General features: G+C 52.2%; 1 protein-coding gene across 4 annotated transcripts in view; it reads right to left on the bottom strand.

The window, feature by feature from the left end:
• Positions 1-27,171, bottom strand: part of SLC37A2 (solute carrier family 37 member 2) — a 56,498-nt gene that overhangs the window by 7,875 nt on the left and 21,452 nt on the right. Inside the window, exons 1-9 of one of the 4 annotated variants that reach the window (XM_062197264.1) lie at positions 17,767-18,076; positions 6,004-6,085; positions 5,502-5,592; positions 5,304-5,382; positions 3,729-3,864; positions 3,279-3,355; positions 1,058-1,224; positions 469-506; positions 89-238 (exon numbers count right to left, since the gene is read on the bottom strand). In XM_062197264.1, coding sequence (XP_062053248.1) covers positions 89-238; positions 469-506; positions 1,058-1,224; positions 3,279-3,355; positions 3,729-3,864; positions 5,304-5,382; positions 5,502-5,592; positions 6,004-6,085; positions 17,767-17,825 — 879 coding nt within the window. In that variant the 5' untranslated portion in view covers positions 17,826-18,076. Of the gene's footprint in view, positions 1-88; positions 239-468; positions 507-1,057; positions 1,225-3,278; positions 3,356-3,728; positions 3,865-5,303; positions 5,383-5,501; positions 5,593-6,003; positions 6,086-10,207; positions 10,268-17,766; positions 18,077-27,171 lie in introns of those variants that run through there. The other 3 variants (XM_062197266.1, XM_062197265.1, XM_062197267.1) reach the window with 3 other exon arrangements.

The raw sequence follows: 27,171 nt of genomic DNA, 5'->3' as shown, positions 1-27,171 counted from the left end.
CTCCCCAGGCAGGCCACCCACCCTACACATGTCTGCACGGAAAAGTCTAGAGAGGCCCTGCCTTCCTTCTGATCCCAACCCGTCTCACCGGGATCCTGAGCGCCCCCAGGAAGCTGATGGCAGCAGGCTCAGCGCAGGACTCCTTGGAGCTGGTTGCAGCCTCCAGGCTGCTGTCCCTGTTAGAATAGGGACCATTCCCGGGGTCCTCAGGGTTGTCCTGGTCCTCGTCTGGTCCACCCTGCACAGGGGAGAGAACCCGTGTTGTGAGCTGGAGGGGGTGCAGTCCTCTCCTGGGCTGGACTCACTGCCAGGAGCCAAGCCAAGGGCCTGATGTTACATCTGTGAAGGCACTGGGGGGCTGAGCTCCCTCTCCAGTCCCCCCTCCCCCCGGGGAGCCGTCCTTCTGCAAGGAGCAGGACAGGGGGCGGGGACAGGGCTTCTTGGGCTCGGGCTCGGGCTCACACTCACGTGGTGCTGAGGAGGGGTGCAGTCAACATCCTCTGGATCTGAAATAAACCAGCCTTCTAAGGAGCCTCCCAGCAGCCAGCCTGCTCTAGATCCAAGCTGGTGCAGGCAGCCATCCCCACGCCATCCTCAGTGTGCTAATGCACGTCCCACATGTGGGATGTGCAGGAACCCAGGCCTGGCCCTCTTAACAACCAGCGGTGGGCTAAGATGTGGCTGTGAACATCTGGCCTTGTAACTCAGGAGGCTGACCGAGCATGGGGAAGACAGGGCTATCTGCACCCAAGGTGAGACATCTGTGCCCCTAAGAAAACGCCTTCCCCTCCATACCCCCTCTAACTCCTCCGCTATGGACCAAAAACGGTAACTACACTGTCTCACGTAAGCCTGCAGACACCCTACACAGTACATAGTACTGTTATTCCTGTTTTGCAAAGGAGAAAACCTGACCTCCAGGGGTTGTTTTCCAGAGTCACCGCTGGGCCTCCAGCTCCATGACCTGCAATCTTTCCTGCACACCTGCAGCCTCTTCCCGGAAGCAGAGAGGTTCGAGGCTCCCTTGGGTGCCCCGTGGGGAGAGAGGGGTACTCACATTCGATGAGGAAGAGGAAGGTGAGGACACCCACAGCCCCAGTGATGATGCCAGGGACCACAAACGACAGGCCCCACTGGTCGTTCACCCAGATGCCGGCGATCAGGGAGCCCAGGATGTTACCCACGGATGTGTGGGAATTCCAGACGCCCATGATGAGCCCCCGCCTGGAGCAAAAGTGGGAAGAACAGAAAAGGTTAAAAAAATGTAAAAGCTGTGGCGCAGCAGGTTAAAGCCCTGGCCTGCAGTGCCAGCATCCCATATGGGTGCCGGATCTAGTCCAGGCTGCTCCACTTCAGACTCAGCTCCTTGCTAATGTGCCTGGGAAAGCAGTGGAAGATGGCCCAAGTGCTTGGGCCCCTGCACCCTGGTTGGAGACCTGGAAGAAGCTCCTGGCTTCTTCCTGGCTTTGTATCGGCCCAGCTCTGGCCATCTGGGGAGTGAGCCAGCAGATGAAACACACACACACACACACCCGTGTCTATCTCTCTCTGTAAATCTGTCTTATAAAAAAGACAGATTTTTTAAAATCTTTTTTTTAAAAAAAGTTGTTCAGGGCAACTTTTGCAGCAGGCTCAAAGGCTGGCTACTGGTGGCCTCCAGGAGCTACCGAAAACCAGGACACTCAAAGACATGGTCAGGGAGAGGCAGAGGCCTCGGCTGGGGTCCCACTGCCCTGGGCCAGCTCTCCAAGTGAGCACCCACAGGGCTTCTAGGCAGGTGCTGTCTACGCAGTGAGGGTGTGCCCCCCTACCCTTTCTTCTCTTTTGCCCCAAGGGCCTCATTCTAAAGCAGCGGTCCTCAAACAGGGGGTTGTGCCTCCCAGGGGACATCTGGGAACAGCTGGGGACTTTTGATTGTCACAGCCTGGGGCTGGGGGCATACTACTGGCATTGAATGGGCACATGCCAGGGACGCTGCTAACCCCCCACAATGCACAGGACATCCCCATTGCTCCAAGAGTTTAAGAGCCGAAAAGGTCAACAGGATGGAGGCTGAGAAACCCTGCTCTAAAGCAACATTTTTTTTTTTTCTTTTTCTTTTGCACAAAAGTCAGTTCAAGGGGAAAAAAACAAAACAAAACAAAACAAAAAAACAGTTTTACAGGCTGCTTTTTGCCGCCATTGGAAATGGAAATTCAGGAACAGGCATTTAGCCTAGCAGGTAAAATGTTGGTTAAGACGCCTGCATCCCACATCAGTGTGCCTGGGTTCATACCCAGCTCTGGCTCCTGCTCCCAGCTTCCTGCCCCTGCAGACCTGGGAGGAAGCAGCAAAGGCTCCAGTGATTGGGCTCCTGCCACCCACGTGAGACTTAGAGTGTATTCTTGCTCCTGGCTTTGGGAGTTCTCTCAGTGTGTCTCTCTCTGTCCCTCTGCCTTTCAAATAAATAAATAAATAAATATTTTTAAAAGTCCTGTAACTTTTAAAAAGAAATGGAAATTCATCTGTAATGAGAAAAAAAAGTACAAGTGTACTTCAAAAAGTTCATAGAAAATGGAATTAAAAGATAAGTTTATTGGTGAAGGGGGCAAGAAGATTAAAAATCCATGCACGAAAAATGTGTATTCTGAGAAAAGTATGCATTAAAGGGCTGGTGCTGTGGTGTAGCAGGCTAAGCTGCTGTCTGCAGTGCCAGCATCGCATAGGGGCACCAGTTCATGTCCCAGCTGCTCCACTTCCGATCCAACTCCCTGCTAATGGCCTAGGGAAAGCAGTGGAAGATGGCCCACATGTTTGGGCCCTTGCTGCCCACGTGGGAGACCTGGATGAAGCTCCTGGCTCCTGGCTTTGACCTGGCCCTGCTCTGGCAGTTTAGGCCAACTGGGGAGTGGACCAGTGGATAGAAGATCAAACTCTCTGCAACTCTTTCAAATACATAAACAAACCTTAACAAAAAGTATGAATGGATTTCAAAACTGTTTGCACCACAGTACATTTTTAATTTACTTTTAATAAACTTTTAATTTCATTTTCCCATGAAGCTTTTGAAATCCTCACATAGAACCAAGGGTACCTGTTCTCTGGGTTAAAGCCTTGTTGGTGAGAAGAGCAGCACAGCTCTTTAGCCACTGAAATGTTTGAATCTCGGCAGGTGAAAATCAGTAAGGGGGAGAGAGCTTTCTAATCTTTCCTCCCGAGATTACATCAGAGGCCCTCGAATGACCACGGGAACCCCTGCCCTCCCTGGCCCTTCCCTCCCACTCTTCCTTATCACTCACTTCCCCTTTCCGAACCAGTTGCCAACGCAGGTCACCACGGAGGGCCAGCCTGTGGTCTGGACGAGTCCATTGCAGATCTGCGGGGAGAATGGCAGAGGGTGGGAACTGCCTGGGCCATGCACCCAGGTGCGGAAGGTCCTGTGCCATGGCCGAGGGGCCCTCTACATCTGACATGACGCACCTGGCCTTCCCCCCACAAGCACGTCCACACACACCCCAATGTCACGTGCTGGTTTCTCTGCGGTAGGAGCTCAGGGGCCTGGGACACAACGCATGGCATCGGGGTGGGGAACTAAGGCCCCCCGCAGGGTGGCAGAAAGGGCCCTGAGTGGGGAGCAAGGAGGCCAAGTCCCTATCTGCGATGACCTGGGTGGCTGGAAAGGACCAGTGGTCCCCAGGGTCCTTTCTGTGATGGGAACCAAGAAGTGAATGCAAGACGGAGACTTGTACCTGGATGAGTACAAAGTACCAGAGCATGTGGATGTTCCAGAAATATCCCAGGCCAAAGAGTGACGTGAAAAGGCCACTGAGCAGCATTCCAGTTGACAGGTAATAACGGAGGGGGAGCCGCTCCCCAAAAATCCCACTGGAACAGAGAGGTGGGTCTGTGGTTAGTCTCCCATGTCCACTCCTCAGATCTCCACCACGTGCAGCTGGAGCAGCCCTGGCCCAGCTGGCCACCCATGACCTCTGTGATGCCTCGTGTCATGGGCAGCCTCAGCCCCACTTATCGGACCCCTCTGCCCTCCCTGACCCTGCTGGCCATGCCGTGACACTGCCCATCTCCCTCCCTCCTGGCTGGCCACTCTCTGTCACTGATTTTCCTCCCGGAGCAGTCCCTTCAGTGCCTTTCCGGTTTAACCACCACCTATCTGCCCAACTGCCTGACTGTGTAGCCTCAGCCCCGGTCTGCATGGCAGAGCTGCAGGATCATAGCCAGGGGCCCCCGGACAGCTTTGCTCGGATGTCCCCAGAGCACTCGAAATGCAGCACCCTGAGCTCCTCTGCCTCCTTCCGCCAACCAGGCCCCTGCCCTGAGCCCTCGCCAAACACCTGACCACTGAGACCGGACTGGGAAGCCACCCCTGCCCCCAACCCTCCTCCCCAGCTCTCTCACTCCGTCTCCGAGGGCTGCCCTGTCCACCTCCGACACTCTGTCACCGCAGCAGGGACTCGAGCCTTCCTCAATCTCTGCAGCCCAGGCTGTCATCAGATTGGGCTCTCAGGACACCAGTCTGGCCTCCCACCCCGGGGGTTACCTATCTCAGCTCAACACCTGGGGTGCTATCCCCCGGGGGCTCCCCCTCGCCCAGGCAGGACACACAGACCCTCTTTGTCACTGCGTCCTTCCACCTAGTCTCCAGTTTCATGATCCCAACCCTCCTTCCTCACCAAGTCATTTGTCATCTCCTCCAAGAAGCCCTCCCTGGGCCCTATTCTCTAATCCCAGCCTGGACTAAGTGACCGAGCTCCCAGGGCGGGGGAGGAGGGGTGCCGAGGGCCACGTCTGTCACAGTGCCGCCTCGCTGTTCTGCCATCAGCTACTGAATTTCGGACAGGCCACCCCTGCGGTGAGCTCTCAGAAGGCCGTGCCTGCCTTATGCAGCTGTCATGCCAGACAGTGCGCACCACACCTGCTACACCAAGTGCATGCTTGCTGTGTGCCCGTGCAGACGCAGCCCAGGGTGGGGATGGTCCTGGCTCTCTCTGCATCTGGGGCTACCCCTAGAGAACCCAGCCCACACCCGCCAACGCTGCTCACTGAGTGAAGGAACCCAAAAGCAGCGCCCAGGACAGCCTGACCAGGAGCAGGGGTTGCCAGCAGTGAAGGAGCAGACCCCGGAGACCACGGTGAGGACAGGAGGTGGGGTGGGAGCTGATGGCACGAGAGGAAGTCTTGGTCTCATTCCCACCTCAGGGAGCCATCAGCTCTCTCACTTCAGCCCAGCTGCCCCCAGGTTAGGCATGGCTGGACGGGGAGAGGACAGAAGCTCTGAACCATCCACCCTACGCAGCTCTCGTTACCTGATAAACATGCCAATGGCATAGGCCACAAGGAAGGCGTTGTCCACAGCCCCCAGCAACTCCTTGTAGTTGTCCTGGTCTGAAAGCAGATGGGGGAGACAGAAAGCTGGCTGCCCGGCTGGCCCTGCAGGAAGCCTCTCTGGCTCTGGGCAGCCCCATCTTGAGGAAGAGGGAATGGGGAATGTGCCCTGCTCTTACCGAATGGGGCCCAGCTGCACCACGTGGTGTCATTGGGGCTGTGGGTGTGGTTGACGGGCTCCAGCTCCGAGCAGTTCTGGTGCAGGCGGCTCTGCAGAGGCATTGGCATACACAGGTCAGGGCTCATTGTGTCACGCCAGCGTCCACGCAGCCCAGATTTCAGAAGGAGCCACCCTCGTGCTACTGCCTCCCCACCATATCCCAAGTCCCCCTGCTTCTGCTAGCACCATCTCCTGCAGGGATGGATTACAAGGAAAGTGGTCACATCAGACCCACACAGCCCAGGGGCCCTGCCCTCCTATCCCATCCACACCCACCAACACTGCTGTCTTGAATAAACGCAAAAGGAGCGCCTAGAGCGACATCCCTGGGGCAGGGAGCAGGGAGCAGCTTTGGGAACCACAGCCAGGGTACGGGAGGGCTACGGACTGAGGCCCGGACACTCTCGTGCCGGCTGCCAGCACCAGCATCTCCGGCGATCTTCCGTCCTGCCCGGCCTCACCTTGACGACGCTGATGGGCTTCCTGGACATGTGGTAACAGGTATAAATGAGGAAGGTCAGCAGCAGGATGAAACCACGGAACCTGCAGGAGAAGCAGTGGTAGGGCTCAGCAGGAAGACAGGCCTGCCTGGCAGCCCTGGGCCAGCCCCTCACCTGGGCCCATGCCGCCGGCAGCCACAACCTCAGCATCATCAGCTCTTCTCCCTCACACCCACTTGGAGACACAAGTTCCCCTGGGCACAGAGGGAAGGGAAGGCAACGAACAAATGCTCACAGGCCAAGGGGCAAGGAACTGATCTCCCCAGTGCTGGCTGATCCCTGGAGTTGTAACAGAGCTGGCTCAACCTTGCATGCCCCAGGGGAACCCCTCCTCCTGCTCCAGCCCCTGGCCACCCCCCTCTGCTCCTCTCCAGCCTCTCTAAGTGCGCTCAGTCTGCACAGGAGTGACGGAGACTGGGGCAGGGGGATACAATGGTTTGTAAAATGTCAGAAATGATGGGGGAAGCTCAAAGGTGGATGCCTGTCTTCAAAGTGAGGCCAGTGCTCCTCTTAAGTTGGAACACAGCAGACACAGCACCTGCTTGAGCCCCATTAGAAGACAGCCCAGACCATAGCTGAGAATGACTCAACAGTGGGACAGCTGGTCCCAGGCTGGTCCGTTCCCCTCCAGACAGGAAGATCATTCTTTCCATCTGTGGCTCCCACACCTCATGTGCCTTCTCCTACCCCCTGCCTCTCAGCCCTTGTGCTGGTCTGGGATGGAAAGAACGGTCCAGTCGGGCTGCACTCAAAGTTTCCACTGCACTGCGGCCCCTTCCCCTCTCCCTAAGGCCTGAGTCACCATCAGGGCATCAGCTGAGCCGAGTCAGCAGCCTGTAGTCAGGAAGGACATGGAGAAGAGAGCTCGGTCTGGACCCCCAGGCTGGGAGGAAGGGCCAGGCATCAGGAAAGAACCGTGGCCTTGGCCCATTACAGCTCTCGCGACAGGGGTGGGAGCCCTGAGTCTGTTCCTTCCCCCACCCCTGCAGACCCGATGGCAGACACTGGATGTTCACCCTGCGCTGCCTGGGAATCTGCTCCAAACCCCAGCCTCACTTCCCCTGGCCGTGCCGTGAAGCAATGTGGCCTGCCACTTGTGAAATAAAGGGTGTTTTCACAAAGTTGAATTTGGGTTGGGCCACGCCTCCTGCACCCTTGAACTTGAGCTCCTATCTGGGCCTCTGTCTCCATCGCCTCCATTGCCTCCATCGCCCATGGTTTATCTTCTTAAGGGAATGGAGCTACAGTAGCTCTACTTTCCTTAAACATGGCCAGTGCCTTGGCATTCCGTCAGAACCATGTTCTAACTGTGTAGTCTGGATTTCATGCTTCTCCACGCCTGACCTCTCGAGCCACCTGGCTACCTCTCTCTGGCTACCTGCTCCAAGGGCCTGTCACGGTGACTGGCATGGGCCAGCTTAGTGGCAGCAGGGTTTTCCGGGTCCCACCGGTTGCTGTGTGGCTCAGGATTCCTGGTTCAGGGGCTCTGAATTTGGAGAGGGCGCCCCGCTGCAAAGAACAACTGATGGAAGAAGACAGAAGCTCCACAGTTAACCCCAGCTCAGCGCCCTGCCCGGGATGCTGCAGGGTTCTGGAGAAACACAGCAAGCCTGCGGGACTGTTTCTCAATCCTTTACTAGGTGACCTTTTGCGTGTTACTAAGGCTTCATGCTTCTAGTGCACATGGGCTGCTTTCCCCTCCATCTGGGGGGCCAGGCATTGTGCTGGGGATCTGGCTACAGTGAGAGGACTCCTAAGAGGGTCCACTGCCCTCCTGCAGCCCCCAGGCAGAATCGGTGCTATGAAAGAGGGTGGCCCGGAAGGACAGAGGTGGGACACCGAGCCCAGTGGGATGGCAGCATTGTCAGGAAAGGGTTTCCGGAGGTGAGGGTTCAGTTGCACTTTCAAAAACAAGGAGGAGGTGGCCAGGCCAGTGGGGCTTGGGCGGGAGGGACGTGCCGGGGAGAGGAAGCAGTGTGTGCAAAAGCACAGAGGCGTGAAATAACACTACCTGTTTGGGGAACTCTGCATCGGTCAGGACATCTGGGAGGTGGGACTGAGCCAAGCACAGGAGGACAGGTGGCTGGAGAGGAGGCAGGGTCTTGGGGTCCAGGCTGTGGTTCAGGCCATCTTTTGAGGGTACTGGGAAGCCATTGCAAGGGAAGGGACTTCCTAGGTCCAGGATGCTCTGGACAGCAATGAGGCTAAGCCAAGTGAAGACCCAGGCCTCTACCCTGTTGACTCTGGAGGGGAGCCCCAGACAGGCTTCCTCCTTGCAGGGCAGGGCTGGTTCCCTGTGCCTTCTCCATCCTGCTCGCCACTCCCAGGCACATGGCAGCAACACAGGGCCCCAGGCAGATGCCTGCCAAGGACCTGCTGACTCTAAGACAAAAGAGCAAGGGCTTGGGAGGCAGGCAGAAGCCCAAGCCTGTCTGCTCACTGGAAAAGCAGGGCATTTATAGCCTTTCTTACAGGATGAATGACAGGTTAGCGAGGTGGTGACCATCACAAGGCCCCCACTTAAAAATGGCAGCTGGTCTTGTTTCAGATGAGGAAGAGGAGCTAGAAGGGCTGAGGCAGCCCAGGCTGCTCTGCTACGAGAGCTGAGTGAGGCTGGGGGCTGGCACCAAACTCCTCTGAGGAGTGAGGGTTCAAGGCCCTGGATTCCCTGGAAGGCAGAGATTTGGGGGCTGTGCCTGCCCAGGATGCCAACCTGGGTTTGCAGGAACACAGAGATCCGCCAAAGCTGTACATGACCCCTGCAGAGCTTGCCTGGGGTGGGTTGAGTTCCTATGGGGGAACCTGCTGGGGCCATCCCACTGCTTCTCAGGGTCAGACAGGAGGCCAGCAGGGGCACACTGGCATCTGACCCCTGCAGGGAACCGGACACCCAAGACAGGAGAGTCAGGATTCCTGGGGCCAGGGATACTCAGCCGTGTTGTATGATGCTAGGCTGGCCTTGGCCTCTCCCAGGACTTCCTGCCTAGACTCCGGAGAGTGGAGGGATGAGCTGAAAGTCGCAGGCACGGCCTCCTCTCAGAACAGTGCTCCTTCCATTCCCTTTTGTGAGGTGGGCTGAGGCAAAGCCAAGAGGCCACAGCTCAAAGGGGCGGGGAGACACGGGTCAGGACTCAGCCGGGCTAGGCTGAGGCCGAGGCTGCCAACCCCAGGCTAACTCACAGAAAGACAGCTGACGCACAGCCTTCTGCGCTCGCGGGTTTCACTTCTCTTCTTACAAGTCCTTACTGCGTGAATTGAGAGGCCCCAGAAGGGGAGCAGAGGGCAACATATGCACAGCTGGGTCTTACCTAGCCCCGGAGTAAGGGATGGCAGCTCAAGGCTGGGCCAGGCTGGGCCAGGAGGGTGAAGGGACAAGGCCCCCAGGCTGTTCCAGGCGGGGCTGGCTGCCCCATGACCCTCTAAGTCTTGGTTAGCAAGAGGTGCCAGCTCCTAGCGTCCCACCTCCGCCCACCGGATGCTGGTTACTGAATAACCAAGTCAGATAGAGAGAGGAACTAGCTATCTCTCAGCTAATACAGTCCCCTTATTCCTCTGAAGGCAAGTGATAATAGCTTTATAGATCTTGTTAAGACTTTGCACTAAGAAAGCTTGTGGGATAGGAGCAGGGAACAGTATGTCCCAAAGTAAGAACGGATAAAAAACAAACAAACAAGGCCCCCAAAGAACATTGCACCTCCATCATGAGCACAACAGAAAAACAAGAACAAGTGCAGCAGAGGGCTCCTGACCTAAGAGTTGGCCAAGGACTCTCTGTCTCCTTGGTGCCTGCCCAGTCATCCCTGCTAGGAGATGCCGAGGGCTGCTCAGGAGGCTGGGCTGGCTGTGGCTGGAGGTGACCCTGGCCCTGGCTCTGAGGAAATGGACTAAGTGGCCTGTTCTTGGATGTGCTTGTTCTAGGGTGAGCAGATCTAAAAAGGATAGAGGGTTGGGCACGATCAGAACCAGGTCAGGGCCAATTTTGACAGTGACACCACCTCCACCCCCTGCTGAGTCCTCCACGCCACCCTGAGATATCTCTGTGGAGAAAGGCCAGCCCAGAGTAGATACCACAGGACAATTGTCCTAAGCCAGGCCTGCAGCCTGTGAGATGGGACAGGGGCAGGCCAGGTCAGGGGGCCCCTGAGGACTGAGGGCCAAAGCTCACCTGGGACCGGAAGTCAGCCCAAGGAATCCCTTGCTTGTTGTCCTCTTCCTTGGGCTGGGACCTGGGTGTTTGCTCAGAGGCAGCAAATTGACCTAGGGCTTGGCTGCCAAGACCCTTCACAGGAAAAGGAGCCATTGGCAAGCAGTCCCAGGGACCCAGGACAACCCAGGGGCTCTGAAATTCATGGCTTGAATGGTGATGTTTTTAAGGAGAGAGGAAGATACAGGACAGATTGCTTTGCTCTGGGAAGAAAGCTGAGTAGGGACCCGGAAGCTCAGAAAAAGAGAAGCCGCAGCTGCTTTGTGCAGGCAGCTGCAGCAACAGTGGAAGAGGGTGAGGATTGTGAGCCTGAGAAGCGGCGGCCATCGCGCATGCAGGCTGTGGGAAGGGTACACATGGGAGCGTGTCGCTGATGGCAGAGCTGCGTCCTGCCTGGCGAGGGGACAGGGACATCCCTCGCCCCACACCATGTCCTCTCCCACTCCTCCAGAGCACCAGGGGCCCTGGGAATGAGCCAGAGGCCGATAGGAGAGCTGGAATACAGCCGGCCACCTAGCCCAGTCACACACACACACAAACACACACACACGCAGCCACCTTAGCAGCGACCAGGTAGGGGCCCCTGGGCTTTGGGGACCCCACCCCTGGAGTCTGTCTTCATGCTATTGTTATTTGGGGACCTCTCAGCTCCAACCTCAGCTCTTGGTTGGTGCAGCTTGAATAGAAGAAATCAGGCATTTCTGTCTTCCAGACCAGTCCGTGGGTGAGTCAGACAGCCCCACCCACAGCCAGTGAGGTCTGCTCTGTAAGGGGGGGAAAGAGGAAACAAGGGAAGAAGAGGAAACGCAGTGACAGCTGGGGGCAGAGGCAGTCACGAGGGCTGGGGGATGGACAGGCAGGGCCACATGAGCAGCCTGGGGCTGGCAGCAGGCAGGGTGGGCAGAGCCTCCCGGTCTTTAGGCTCCCTCCTCCCTTTGCAAGAGCAGGTCTTCCCATCACAGCGCACCCCTAAGCAGCTCTTGATGCTGCCCTGACCAAGCAGCTCCTTGCAGTAATCAGGACAGAAGACAAGAGAAAGGAATCTGGGTGGCATGAGGGGCCTCCGGCGTGACCCAGGACATTGGCAGAATAGGGAAAAAGACGTTGGACTTAAGCTAAGGAGGCTGTCTTCATGTCTGCTCCTTCCTGTGTCCTTGGGCAAGCTGTTTAACCTCTCTCAGCCTCCCGTTTGATCCTCTTTTAAACAAGATAATAAACTCCTGCTGCACAAGATTGTTGTAAGGATGAAAGGAAAATAGAAAGGGGTGTGACAGGATCCGGCACGCAGCAGGTTCTCTGTTGGTGCGCGGCCCCTTGTCTTTCTCCCACGTCTTCCCATGGTGCCAGGATCTGGCAGTGGAAGGCCTGGCCCGAGTGGCCGCCACCAGCACCGCTGTGGCCCTTTCCGGCTGCCGTGGGAAGATCAGGGTGTGGGGAAACAGCAGCAGCGTGGGAGTTCACTGTGCCTGCTCCTCCTGCCAGCCCGCTTCGCCCCCCACCTATTCCTGCTCAGCCAGTGCTGCCTCACCTGGTCCTTCCTCCCACAGGCTTCTCTTCCCCACCTCCTGAGCTGTGCCCCCTCCCAGGGCCCCAGGAAATGGGCCCTGCCCTATAAGCACCAGCCACAGTCATGTCTCTGGAAAGATGCCCATGCTGCCAGCTGCCCCCAGACATGCCCACGCTGACGCTGGCACAGAGGGCAGGGAGCCAGCCAGGCCCTGGGCCCAGGAACCTCGGGATGCTCAGGGACTCTGAAATGCCCTGAGCAAGCTCTCTGCCCCCACCTCACAGAGAGGGTCTGGCAGGGGGAAGAGGAGCAGTAACATCTTCCTGGGCAGGATCGCTCAGTCCCTGATGTTGCTGGGAGGCAGCTGCCTCTGCACACCAGATGCCACCTGCCCCATCTCCCGAGACTGCGCCCTCAGCCCCTGACGTTCCTACCAGCTGCCTGGGGACAGGCCATGTGTGCACCTCCAGTCCTCACTGGCTCTGTGACCTCAGCTCAGAATCCCTCCAGATCTGCCCAGGTAGAGCCTACCTGCTTCCCACACAGAGGACGTATCCCTCTCTGCAGATACTGACAAGCACCTCACAAGAACCAGACATGCCAGGCTCTGGGCTAAGGGCTTTCAACAGTGTCTCATTGAATCCCACCAAACCTTTGTAACATAGGCACACTGAAATTTCTACCTTACAGCTAAGCAAATGGAGTCTTTGTCACTTCAAGTGATTTGTCTAAGGCGGAAGGGCCAGGTGCACCATCAGCAGGAGGACAGCAGAGAGCCCAGGAGCTTAGGAGTCCCACAAACCTGGGTCAAGCTCCAGCTCGGCCACTGACCAGGGATGTGCTGTGCTGGACCGGCTGCTTCACTTCTCAGCGCCCTCACCCTGCCCATGGAGCTCTACAGGGAGGATATGTACCTCTGGCTTCACAGTTCTCCAAGAATTACAAGTTAATAATACCTGGCACAAAGCAGGAGGAAAAATGAATGGCCAGCAATTAATGTGTACTCAGAACTTAGTATGAGGCCAGTCGTGATTTGAGTATTTGCATGCAGTACCTCACAGCAATCTTAGAGAGGTTATCACTATTGCCCTCCAGCTTCCTACTCCGTTTGCTTCACTCCCTGCCCTGCTCCATGGCTATGCGTGAAAGCATTTGGTTCATTTCTGATGTCATTTCAGACTCTATGACTTGATCTTGTTTGCCTCTACCCGGGGCCAGTCTTTCGTTTAGTACAGGAGGAGTGATTGGGTTAACTTCTTATCTGTGATGATAATAACGTCACCCTCAATAACAACAGTACAAGCCACCTTTCATCGCGCACTTCCCGGATGCCGAGCAGTTTACACGGGGAAGCTTTAACACCTTAAGTGTTAGACGTGCTTGAAAAGGGGACTCTTCAAAACGACCTCGAGTGGCCGCAGAGTGCGTGGTATGTAAGAAACATCAATGTCTGTCACTCCACACCTAGAGCAGTGCCTTCTCAAAATGTCCACTTGGCATACACATGCTCTGTCTGGTCTGAGCCTTGGTTCCAAGGCAGCAGGCCCATGTTGCAACTGTCTTCGCAGGCCTCTGTCCAGCCCCACAGCCTGCCTGCGGTAGAACTACGTCCCCTGTGGTGTTGGACGGGAATCCAAACCTATACGATAGTGGCAGAGATGTACAGCTGTGTGCTCAAGACTTGTTTTCATTAATTAAGGAGGAAAAAGAGCAGTTTTACTCTCAAGTAACATGACTGGTTGTTCCAGAATAAGAGATAGGTTTGTGGAAAGGGAATTTGATTTACTTGGGCTTATGGAGTCTGAAAAGCAATTAAGTATATTAGAATTTTGCCAAAGCTGGTTCAGTTTTGATGAGTTTATTCATATTATTTTAAAAATGAAGGCTCCTGGGAAATTGCAAAGATGTGTTCTTTCACCTCTAAAAAGGAAGGTGCCATAAATAAATAGGCTTGGGACCAACATTGTGGTACAGCAGGTAAAGCTGCCACCTGCAGTACCAGCATTCCATACGGATGCTGGTTCATGTCCTTGCTGCTCCACCTCTGATCCAGCTCTCTGCTAACATGCCTGGGAAAGCAGCAGAAGATGGCCCAAGTCCTTGGGTCTCTGAATCCACAAAGGAGATCACATGGAGTTCTGGGTTCCTGGCTTCGAAGTGAACCAGCCCCAGCCTTTGCAGCCAGTTGGGGAGTGAACCAGCAAATGGAAGCTCTCTCTCTCCTCTAACTCTGCCTTTCAAATAAATAAATAAACATATATTTAATTAGGCTTATCTAGTATCTCATGGGTGGGAATAACTGTCTACTCAGAAAAGATACTCAGCCTTCCCTAAGTTAAATTTCTACACAAAGGGCATTATTATCCACACAAATATTCCACAAATGATCTGCTGTATGAGAAGTTCCAGATTCCTCAGTGTCCATGAAATGCTTCTTCTCAGCCTCCTGACAGTGCTTTGACTAATGACAACAGTATTCAATACTAGCCATGATTTCAGTTATGATTTGAAATGTCAGGGCTGCAACTTTACTTCTTCAGCTTGAAGCATCTTCCAGGCCAATCATTTTCAACTGGAATGTGTGCATCAGACGTCCCTGGAGAGTTTTCTTAAAGTATAAATGCCTAAGACTGACCCTAGATTTACTGAATCTCTTTAGTTGACATTCCTGATATGTTATGTAAATCTCAGAATTTTTTATATGCTACATCTGAAAGAATTACATACACTCATTTTTATAAACTGATGTAACATTTGCTGTCTTTGGAATCACCCTGATTATGTTTATAGACACCATCTTCTCTTTTGTTGTTTGGAGTAGTTTATTTTTCTTTTATAGACACAGGAGCAATCAAATGTCCTTGTCAGTTGCATTATTATTTTTTTTTTTGTCCTGAAATCTCACTAGATCATCCACTTTTGAAAATTATCAGTAGTAAGTTAGCCAGGCTTTTTACTCTTTGTCACCTACAGGTAGTTTCTGTTTTACTCTGATGCTTCCTAAAGGCTCTGTAATCAGCCACAGATTAGAATTTTTATCTTTAACAACCAAGAACTGTCTCAGAAAGCACTGCACAGAGCTTCTGATGACAGCACTTAGAGTTTAAAAACATACACCCTAGTGGACTGAGTCGGGAGTTCCCTAACCCTTTAGTCAATAGACCCATGGGTTTATGATTGCTAACCCAAGAGTCAATGGAAAAGAATTAATCACAGATGAAGCGTTCTCAAAAAGTTCATGGAAAATGCATATTATGGAAAACATAATGCATGGATTTCCAATTTTTTCAGACCAAAATAAACTTATCTCTTATTTCCATTTTTCCATAAACCGTTTGAACTCAATGAACTGATGAAGGATGATTGCTGTCATTTATATTTGGAATACTGTTATAGTGTTCTATTTTCTGGATACGTGTGTCATGAAGATCTTTTTCTTCCTAGGCTACTGCCACTTGAACACTGCAATAGATCCGGCTTTTGTAAACTGAAATGAGACATTTATAAATATCTAATTCTCTCTCCTTGTCTCCTTAGAATTCATGAACTCTTGTTGAGTCTCCTTGTTTGTCACGGGGATATGGCTGTTTGTATGAGTTCAACAAGAACCTGTCCTTTTTATGAGAGCATAATTAGAAAAATGGATTATGCAATCAATGCCTTGCTTAAAAAGCTGTATTTGACAATGATGCCCCTTACTCAGATGTAGCAAATCAGCCTTAAGGAACTAAGGTTCACTGTATGGAGAAAATACTAGTAAAATCCTCCCAAGAAAGCTGACTTACTTGGTTTCCAGCCTTATAAATACCCAGGAATCCTAGGGTCTTTGGGGGTCCTTAAGAAGACAATTTGTTCTCACCTGTAGGTACAGCAGGTAAAACCTTATGGAGCCAGTTTCTTGGGTTGGCTTCCTAATCTCAAGACAAGAAATACTAAACAGATTCTAAGTCCAACCCGGGATTCCGAATGAACACTTGCGGCCAAGCAAGCCTAACAAGACCTATCTGATAAATTAACTTGCTGTCCTTATGTAAATAATGAGATAACATCTAACCAGACCAGCTTTATAATCTTTCTTGGAGATTAGTCTTTATCAAAACAGGGGAGAGTAGAAATAAAAAGTCTGTTGACAGAAAATGATGCATTATCTAGAGAACTGCCCTCTAGGTTACCTGGTTCCAGCCTTTCCTTTATCTGATTCTAGATTTTCATTGACCTAGAGCTAGTTTACAACGGGTAAAACAAGGCATAGGCAAGTGGTAAGTCATGTGAAACATGTCTGTGGACTACAGTTTCCTTAATCTTCCCTCCCAACCCCAGGAAAAGCCAGTTTGGCCTCAATGTTCTTTGGACTCTGTTATTCTTAATTGTGGTAAAATAGACATAACATAAAATGTATCATTCTAACCATTTCTTCATGTGCACCCCAGCAGCATCGAGGGCACGCTCACTGCTGTGCCATCGTCACCATCAACCACCACCTGAACTCTTCCCGCCTTCCCAAATGAAATTCCCATAGGAACCCAAACGCCCTATTCGCCCTCCCTAGATCCTCCTTGGAGACAACTATAACATCTCTGGCTCCCCTACTATGAGTAAAATAAAATCTTTCACACATGTTCCCTTCCGTATCCTTATGGGAGTTAATATTTTAGTTCTTCCTGAAAAATGGCTTTTTTTTTTTTTTTTTCCATTCCCAAACTCAAAGAGGAGCAAGTCAGCTCTTTGAAAGAAGCTTGGAAGCCATGCAGTCCAACCCCAATGGGAACATGCCTAGGGCGACCAACTGTCCTGCTTTGCCAGGGATTGGAAGCATTTGGTTGGGGGAGAAGAATCTTTGTTTTCAAAACCAGGACAAGCCAGCGCCGCCATGGCTCAATAGGCTAATCCTCCGCCTGTGGCGCCAGCACCCTGGGTTCTAGTCCCGGCTGGGCCGCAGGATTCTGTCCCGGTTACCCCTCTTCCAGTCCAGCTCTCTGCTGTGGCCTGGGAAGGCAGCGGAGAATGGCCCAAGTCCTTGGGCCCTGCACCCGCATGGGAGACCAGGAGAAGCACCTGACTCCTAGCTTTGGATCAGCGCGGTGCGCCGGCCACAGCGGCCATTGTGGGGGTGAACCAATGGGAAAAGGATGACCTTTCTCTCTGTCTCTCTCCCTCTCTCACTATCCACTCTGCCTGTCAAAAAAAAAAAAAAAAAAAAGAAAGAAAAGAAAACCACGACAAGTCGGTTACCTTTAAAAAGTGCCTGCTGTGTCTAAAGGGGAATCTCCAAGTCCTATGACTTTAACTTGGGAATCCAGCCGCCTACTGCTCTATCATCTATCTACTTTTCAAGACAGGCCAGGAATCCGGCTATTTTTGTTAAATTCTGTAATGTCTACCTGACAGCCACTAACGCAATACTAAAAATCGCTGGGCAGACCAGGCAAACTGCTCCAGGCTTTGAAGGTGCCTGATGAAGAGTCGCTGAGCCTCCTCCACCCACCGCCCACCCAGACACGTGGCCTCCGCGGACCTGTAGTGGAAGCCGTGTGACCACCCAACTGCCAGCCACCTGCCAGGCTTCCAGGTGTGTCTGGGGCTGGGACCCCTCAGGGCAGGCTCCCAGAGCCACTGAGTTCTGGCTTCTGTGTCACCCAAGGGCTAAAAGAGGCCGAAAGGACACTCTGCGTCTCCAGTGGCCCTTTTCTCTCCACCTCCCCCGTGACTCCGTTCCCCCGCCAGCAAGTGCCAGTCCCTCGGTGCCCAATGAGAGGCAAGTGGGGCGCCCTGCAGGTACCCGGTGTGTGTCTGTGGAAGTGAGAACGGTACGCCGCACGCGGCGAGATCCGCCGGCAGCCTGCTCTTCGCCGGCGTCTCGCCGCCCGAGAAACCGGGGACGCAGGCGCGCGCCACCGACGGAACCCGCGGCCAAACCGTGTCGGACGCCCCGGCTGACCGGCTCCGGCTCCCCGACGCGGCCCGGGGCTGGGGACGGTTCCAGCACAGCGTCCCCCCTCCCAGCCCTGCTCACCAGCTGTCCCTGGAGAAGGCGCGGAGGAACCAGACACCCGGAGCCAGGGAAGACCGCATCTTGCTCGGCCAGTACCCGAAGCTCAGTCGACGGAGGAGGGCGCAAGCCGGGTGCGAGTCCCAGGCCGGCCGTCAGCGGGGTTTAAATGCCCCGCCGGCCGGCCCGCCCCGGTCCCGCGGCCGGACGACAGGAGCCCCCGCCCCCTTGCACCTGACCGCCCTCCGGGTCGGGCCGGGCGCAAAGCGGCTGGCCATCCCCGGCGGGGCTCGCCGGCACCTGGGCCTTCTCGCGCTTGCCCTCCGCGCCAGCCCCTGACAGCTCGCAGTTTCCGGGGCTCCGCTTGTCGCCCGCCGCCGGGGAACCGAGAGCAGCGATCCCAGACGTAAATGGCTCTGCGACGCCCCCTGCCCGCCGCTGTCCCTGCAGCACCGCCTCTACCCGGAGGAGAAGGGGAACCTGGGGCAGGCTGGCGCCTGGAGCTGACCCCTGGGCGGCAGGCACCCCCTGCCAGCGCAGGAGGGGTCTCGGGGAGGGGCAATACTCGTGTTTGACCCAAACCCACCTCCCAGCCTCTGGCTCCCAGACTGGGTTTGGAGGCAGCCAGGACCCTGCCACGTCCCCTTGACAGACACCATCCTCCCTACTCCTGGCACTAACTAGCTGTCGCCCCTGCTCTCCCTTCTGCGCACAGGCGGCCAGACCGCACTGAAGGGCTACAGAGAAGGAAGGGACTTATGGCTCATAAAAGTGACTGCCTCTAGGGTGAAGATCTCAGGTATGTTTCCTCCTATAAAGAAGATATTGTGAGATCCTTTGTGATCCAAGGGTGAACTACAGAGGGCCGGAAAGGGAAGTCTTTGTCTGAAAAATAAAGTTGTTAATAGAACTTAAAATTGAAGTGTGTCTGTGCAAATGGGTTTTAGAACTGACTCCACCCTGCCCCTGACTCCTAGGAGGGTCCAGGCCTAACAACAAGGTCACGGAGAAGGAGCAACAACTCCGCCAAGCAGGTGAGGACCCAGAATGATGGGCCTACCAGGCCCCGGCCCTGTTAATGCCAGGCAGTCACCTGTGGGGGGCTAGTGGCAGACACAAAGAGGGAAACAAGCCCAGGACACAAGGAGAGGAGCAGGGAGGAAAGACAGATGGAAAGCAGGCAGAGACAGCAGGCTATTTAGGGTAAAGAGAGTCCAAACACCAGAGAAAGAGTGTGCCTAACAGGAGTTCACTTAATCAAATCCCTAATTACAACACCACTGTGCCTAGGTGTAGTCCACTTCATTTTTATGAGTCAATTAAGTTGGGTATTATCATCTGGGCAGAGTGTCTGGATGTCCTGGTTTGCCTGGGAAATCCCTGAAGACAGCTGATGTCCCGGAATGGATGTGGGACCATTAGAACATTAACCAGAAACTACTGGTTTCTAAAGAACAAGGGGGAAGGGATGAGTTGGGATACAAATGAGCCATGGAAGCTGCTGGGTTTTGATGCTGCACCAGAGGACATCATGGCAGGGATGAAGAGACCATCTCCAGAGCTTCTGAGTTCTCTAGACTTCAGTCACGTCTTTCCATTTCAGAAAGAGGGAAGCCAAGGAATAAAGCTCAGTACTGCTCGTTTTTCTTGCCCATCTGGAAAAGCAGTGTTTGTGTCTCCCAGTGGACCATGCTTGTCTGGTGTTGGAACTCTCAGAGAGGCATTAAGAATTTGCCCTCGGACAGGCACTTAGCCCGTGTCCCACACTGGAGTACCTGGGTTCAATACTCAGCTCTGGCTTCTGACTCCAGCTTCCTGCTAATGCAAACCTAGGAGGAGGCTGTGATGGCTCAAGTAATTGGGCCTTTGCCACTTACGTGGGAGCCCTGGATTGACTTCTTGGTTCCTGGCTTCAGTCTGGTCCAATCTTGGCTGTTGTGTTTGGGGAGTAAACCAGAGGATGGGAGCACACACTCACACACACAACACACACACAAACACACACACACTCACTCTCTTTCTCTGCCTCTCAAAGAAATGAAAGAAAAGAAAAACACCCTAGTGATAATTTGTTTGCTGTTCAACAAAGAGCCGGGAAAAGGGCCAGTCCTGAAACAGGCTTTGCCTTGTCCCAGTTACTTTTGAATTCCTGTGGGTGTCCCTGTTCAGGGGCCAAGATGGCAGCTGGGACACTCCAGCCAACACAGTAAGTCTTCCACACTTGCTTCTGCAGGGGGCGGGCTGAGCTCTTTGCTTCCTGCTGCTTGGTCCTCCTGTCACTCACCTCCCCAAGCTCTCCACACTTAACTCACCTTCCTCTGGTCATCAGGGCCCCTTCACACACCACCTTATCAAACCCCACAGGATGTGGGCAGTGTTGGAAGAAAATAAAGAGGGAAAGGAGGAACTACTAAAGGGAAAGATCCTCATTTCTTACATCTATTATTTGCCACAAATGCTTAAGAATGTGAGACTCTTTGAGAAAGAGCTGACAGATAACGAACACTTTTTTTTTTTTTTTTTTTTTTTTGACAGGCAGAGTTAGACAATGAGAGAGAGACAGAGAGAAAGGTCTTCCTTTTCCCGTTGGTTTACCCCTCAAGTGGCTGCCACGGCCAATGTGTTGTGGCCGGTGTGATGCGCCGATCCAAAGCCAGGAGCCAGGTGATTCCTCCCGGTCTCCCATGCAGGTGCAGCGGCCCAAGCACTTGGGCCATCCTCCACTGCACTCCTGGGCCATAGCAGAGAGCTGGACAGGAAGAGGAGCAACCGGGACAGAATCCGGCGCCCCAACTGGGACTAGAACCCTGGGTGCCAGCGCTGCAGGTGGAGGATTAGCCTAGTGAGCCGCGGTCAATAAACACTCTTTTTAACCCATAAAATATCAGTTCCTTTGGCTGACGTGTCGTGCACTACCCATGGGACTTTTTGGGTAGCCAGTTAGCTATTTCCACCCCTAAATTTAGATTCAGCAGCGAGTGTCCTCCCTGGTTCTTTAAAAGAGACAAAAAGACTTGAATGTGTGAGAAAGTCTGAGAGCATATGCTATGAGAATAAACTTCTAGGCCACAGAACCCCAAAATTTCTTTACATCTTGACACAGTCTTTAAACAAATCTCCTGCCTTCTGTCTTATGAAGTACAGAATAGCAGCACTGTGTGTGTGCATGTGTGGTAGAATGAAGACCCAAAGCCTCGGTGGAGGGGACAGGGGTTGGGATATTAGAGGAAGTTGTGATTATTCAATCTTTTAAAGATTCAAGTTTGTCTTGGGCATTTTTATGAGAGACAGAGTGTCACAGTGAAAAGAACATGGCCTTGTTTGGAGACAGAGCTAATCTGGCTCAGATACTATTGCTCTGAGCCTCAGTTCCCTGATCTATAAAACATGGTAACACTGACCTTGCAAGGTGGGCTGTAAGAATTTTAAAAATGTTGGCCAGCACCGCGGATCAATAGGCTAATCCTCCGCCTTGCGGCACCGGCACACAGGTTCTAGTCCCAGTTGGGGCACCGGATTCTGTCCCGGTTGCCCCTCTTCCAGGCCAGTTCTCTGCTGTGGCCCGGGAGTGCAGTGGAGGATGGCCCAAGTGCTTGGGCCCTGCACCCCATGGGAGACCAGGAGAAGCACCTGGCTCCTGCCTTCGGATCAGCGCGGTGCACCGGCCGCCGTGCACCGGCCACGGCGGCCATTGGAGGGTGAACCAACAGCAAAGGAAGACCTTTCTCTCTGTCTCTCTCTTTCACTGTCCACTCTGCCTGTCAAAAAAAAAAAAAAAAGAATTTTAAAAATGTCTATAAAAAAGCATGACACTGCATTTTATGAAGTACACTTGGTAAGCAGAGCAGTTATTACGTGTGCATGAGTTTATCTATAGCAAAAGGGTCACAGAGTGACTACAACTGAGAGAAAACAATGGCTGTAATAAATGGGAACAAAATGTAGGGGCCCCAAGATCAGGGTTCTTAAAAATGAGTATGATAGGATAGATTTGACCTGCAAAATCCTTAACATCATGTGTTTGTGTGTGTATGTTGCCGGGGCAGGGGTCTATCTGTTTCTCTGTGTGTATACACAATTCACTGAGTTATTATTAGCATTATGATACATGTATAATTTGAAGTTGACAAGGATATATGAATGGGTTGAGTGAGTGTTATAAAAATGAAAGAAGCTGGGGCCGGCGCTGTGCCTGCAGTGCTGGCATCCCATATGGGTGCTGGTTCGAGTCCCGGCTGCTCCATTTCCAATCCAGCTCTCTGCTATGGCCTGGGAAAGCAGTAGAAGATGGCCCAAGTCCTTGGGCCCCTGCACCTGCGTGGGAGACTGGACGAAGCTCCTGGCTCCTGTCTTCAGATCGGTGCAGCTCCGCCGTTGTGACCAGTTAGGGAGTGAAGCAGCAAATGGAAAAGCTCTCTCTGTCTCTGTCTCTCTGCCTCTCCTTCTCTCTCTGTGTAACTCTGAGTTTCAAATAAATAAATAAATCTTTTTTTAAAAAATGAAAGAAGCTATTATTATCCTAAATACGTCAGATGCCGAAATCTCACTAAAAATAATTATGATTAAATTCCTCCCACCAACTTAGTCAAAAGATAGATAAGAAGATGATCATGTATCCAAAAAGATATATTTTTTTCTCAATAAAATCAAAACTCTGGGTTGGCGCCATGGCTCACTAGGTTAATCCTCAACCTGCAGCGCCGGCATCCCATATGGGCACCGGGTTCTAGTCCCGGTTGCTCCTCTTCAGTCCAGCTCTCTGCTGTGGCCTGCGAGGGCAGTAGAGGATGGCCCAAGTGCTTGGGCCCCTATACCCGCATGTGAGACCAGGAAGAAGCACCTGGCTCCTGGCTTCGGATCAGCGCAGCACCGGCCGTGGAGGCCATTTGGGTAGTGAACCAACGGAAGGAAGACCTTTCTCTCTGCCTCTCTCACTGTCTATAACTCTACCTGTCAAATAAATTAAAAAATGGTAATAAAATCAAAACTCTGGAAAATGCTTGGCAAAGAAAGGCCCCAGCCTAAGTAGTCAAAAGGAGGGGCTTCAGTCTACTGAAGACTGGATTGATAGTTAATAATGACCTGAAGAATGGACTGTACACATCAGCCAACCACCAGGCAGTCTTACTCTCAATTGTCTACCTCTAGGTTACTAGTGGTGGCACCAGGTACATATGAGGACAATCTGAAAGCAGGCAGTCCTTATGAATGATTAAATTACTGTAATTTCCCAAAGTCACTTTGTTAGAGGAAAAATAGAAAGGAACATACAGGAATGAGAAAAGTGATATAGCTTCAGGTAGCCTATTTTTTATTTTTATTTTTATTTTATTTTATTTTTGACAGGCAGAGTGGACAGTGAGAGAGAGAGACAGAGAGAAAGGTCTTCCTTCCGTTGGTGCACTCCCTAAATGGCCGCTACAGCCGGCGCTATGCCGATCCGAAGCCAGGAGCCAGGTGCTTCCTCCTGGTCTCCCATGCAGGTGCAGGAGCTCAAACACTTGGGCCATCCTCCACTGCCCTCCCGGGCCACAGCAGAGAGCTGGACTGGAAGAGGGGTAGCCAGGACTAGAACCCGGTGCCCATAAGGGATGCCGGCGCTGCAGGCGGAGGATTAACCAAGTGAGCCATGGTGCTGGTCCCTCAGGTAGCCTAATCACACAAGCTGGGGACAACTTTTGGTTGTTTTAGTATGCAACTTGTTCAGTTGATCACTTACTAAATATTTGTTGAGCACTGGTTATGTGCCAGGCACAGTGCTATGCACTGAGAATATATCTACACAGGCACAGACCCAATCTCAAAGAATTTACAATCCTCCCTCAAAGGACAGGGGAGAAGAGATCAACCCTTATCTGAAGCAATGGGTTATGGAGGTACACTCATGCTGCCATGGTGGCACTGGGCAGAGACCAGATAACTCTGGGAGGCTCTCAGGGTTGAGGAACAGCTGTGCATGCCAAGCCAAGAAAAGAGAGGCAGGACCAGCAGAGCTCATGGGCACTAAGTGGGTGGAAAATTGCAAAAAAAAAGGTACAGTACACTGAAGGAAGGGTGCATGAGAAATTCCCTGAAGCTGACAAGCCCATGTTCATGGTGGCGAGTTGCAGAAGATGTGACTGTCATTATTTGCTGTGAGATAGTGAAAGCTTTAAATGTCAATGTTAGTGGGTACTATGACAAGAAGATTTCAAGAAATGTGGAGATATGATCAGATTTATCTTTTAGAGGAGAGATGGCTACTTTATAAGCCTTTGTCACACTTCTAGTTTTGGATGAAAATGGAATAGATATACTTCTCCCTGTTTTCCTTGCTAAGTACCATCCCTGACCATTGTATAGAAGACAAACATGGGAAAGCTCTGAACAGTGGAGAAAAGGCTGATGAGTTAGTAGGAATCTCAGTATTCGAGGCGAGACACAGCCGTGAGTTGTTTGGGTTTGCTTTTGGCTTTATACAGCCTGGACTCAGTACTAGGGAAGCCAGAAATCTAGAAGCACCAACTGCACAGGCTAAAACCAACAACAACTACGACTACCACCAAGAATAACTGACTCTCACCAGCCAAAAGAGCCAGCAAGGGCAGCCTAGCAATAACCACCTGACTCTAACAAAACACACAGCAGCCCCACCCCATCTCTAGCAGCAAAGGCCAAGCGGAGGACCCTCGACTTGTTCTTGCACCTGGCTCTAATAAGGTGCCCCACTGTCCCCTGACAATTGGAGTGGCTTCAGAGAATTCCATGTGGGAAGCCAGGTCTTTCACTATACTCCAGTGGCAATGAGCACCCCACCTCCACCACCCAGGTGTCACTGGAGGTCCATGGAGAGTGCTGAGAAGGCACTTTCTCCCCCAAACAGAGTGATATTGGTGCAGGCCTTCAGGGGGAATCAAACCTCCCACCCCACTCTAGCAGTAAGGAGGTGCTCTTCCCTGCCCCTCAGGGATGTCAGTGGAGGCCAAATGGGAAACTTGGACTTTCACTGACTCCACACACACCTGGCAGAGTGGATTGAAAAATACTCAAGGGGCTGGTGTTGTGGCATAGTGGGTAAAGCTGTTGCCTGGGAAGCTGACATTCCATATGGGTGCCAGTTTGTTTTCCTGCTGCTCCACTTTCAATCCAGCTCCCTTCTGATGGCCTGGGAAAATCAGTGGAGGGTGACCCAAGTGCATGGGCTTCTGCACCCAGGCAGGAGACCTGGATGAAGCTCCTGGATCCTGGAACTTGGCCCAGACTAAGCCACTGTGGCCATCTGGGGAGTGAACCAGTGGATGGAAGACCCCCCCCCCCCCCGTCTCTCTCCCTCTTTCTCTATAGCTTTGACTTTTTTTTTTTTTAAGATCTATTTTATTATTTATTTGCAAGAGTTACACTGAGGAGAGACAGAGAGAGAGATCTTCCATCTGCTGGTTCTCTCCCCAATCGGCTGCAACGGCCAGAGCTGCACTGATCCAAAGCAAGGAGCCAGGAGCTTCCTCTGGGTCTCCCACGCGGGTGCAGGGGCCCAAGGTCTTGGGCCATCCTCTACCGCTTTCCCAGGCCATAGCTGAGAGCTGGATTGGAAGTGGAGCAGCCGGGTCTCAAACAAGCGCCCATATGGGATGCCTGCGCTTCAGGCCAGGGCGTTAACCCACTGCACCACAATGCTGGCCTCAAGCTTTGACTTTCAAAGACAAAAAAAAAAAAAAAAAAACAAAACAAAAAAAAACAAACCACCTTAAATAAAAATAAAATAAAAAACATACTCAAATACATGACTTCCCTAAAAACCTTAAATACATCTACAATACATTTTTATTGTACTCCTGTCCATTTGTCCCATGCAAGTGAAAATTTCTATCCATACAAGAGCCTGTACACAAATGCCTATAGTAGTATTACTTCTATTAGCAAAAAAGCTGGAAATAACCACAGCGCTCTCCAAAAAGTGAATAAACTCACTGTGGTACATTCATCCCATACATATACCATTCAAACAACTCACCAGTTAAAAAGCAATGACTTGCGGACACACAAAACAAGTTGAATGGTCCTCAATGGCATTAAACTGGGTGAAGCAAATCAATCTCAAAAGGCCGCACACACTGTATCATTTCATTATACAACATTCTGGAAGTGACAAAAATTATAGAGATGGAAAAGAGGCAGTGATAGACAGGAAGGGATAATGGTAGTGGGGAGGGGTGCAGGTTTTCCTTTACAGAGGTAACTCTAAGGAGAGCGTGGTGTGATAGAACAGTTCCATATCTTTAAGATTTACTTACTTATTTGAAAGGCAGAGTGACAGAACAGGCAGACGGAGAGAAAGAGGTCCTCCATCTGATGGTTCACTCCCCACTGGCCACAACAACCAGGTCTGGGCCAGGCCACACCCAGGAGATAGGAACTCCATCCTGGTCTCTCATATGGGTGGCAGGGGCCCAAGCACTTGAGCCATCCTCCACTGCCTTCCGATGTGCACTAGCAGGAAACTGGATTGGAAGTCGAGCAGCTGGGATCCAAACTGGCACTCTGGTATGGGATGCTTCCATCAGAGGCAGCAGCTTAACCCACCATATTATAGCACCAGCTCCCAGTCCTGTATCATCACCATGGTAGTGTTTACCCGAAGCAGCACATGATAAAATGGCATGCACAGAACTGCACATGTGTGTTGTACAGTGCCAGCTGTGATCTGATACTGTGCTATAGCTATGTCAAATGCAACCACTGGGAGAAACTGGCTGATGGGTATCCAGAATCTCTCTAAAGTACTTTTCTAATTCCCCCATGAATCTACACTTTTTTTTTTGTTTGTTTCATAAAATTGAAAAGAAAAGCTCTTTATTAACTTTCAGTTTCCTTCTAGTAGTTCTTAGTTTGTTCATTCTATGAGATGGCAGAAATTTACATTTTATCCTATTTCATTTTATAAAATGCATATGACATTCTATGAGTTTTTAAAAATTTTTAAAATTGGGGCCAGGGCTGTGGTGCAGCGGGTTAATGCCCTGGCCTGAAGCACCAGCATTCCATATGGGTGCATTCCATCCTGGCTGCTCTACTTCCGATCCAGCTTTCTGCTGTGGCCTGGGATAGCAGTGGAGGATGGCCCAAGTCCTTGAGCCCCTGCACCTGCGTGGGAGACCCAGAGGAAGCTTCTGGCTCCTGGCTTCAGATCTGCACAGTTCCGGCCGTTGTGGCCAATTGGAGAGTGAACCAACAGATGGAAGACCTCTCTCTCTCTCTCTCTCTGCCTCTCCTCTCTCTGCATAACTCTGACTCTCAAGTAAAAAAATAAATAAATCTTTAAAAAAATTTTTTTTAAATTTATTTGAAGGGAGTGACATACAGAGGGAGAGGGAGAGGGAGAGGGAGAGAATCTTCCATCTGTGTTTCACTCCCTGAATAGCCATGACAGCTGGGGCCAGGTCCAGGCTGAAG

This window comes from Lepus europaeus, chromosome 7 (assembly GCF_033115175.1).
Source record: "Lepus europaeus isolate LE1 chromosome 7, mLepTim1.pri, whole genome shotgun sequence".
Lineage (NCBI taxonomy): Eukaryota > Metazoa > Chordata > Mammalia > Lagomorpha > Leporidae > Lepus > Lepus europaeus.
The sequence above is the reverse complement of the archived record's forward strand: the minus strand, read 5'-3'. Positions and strand labels throughout refer to the sequence as shown.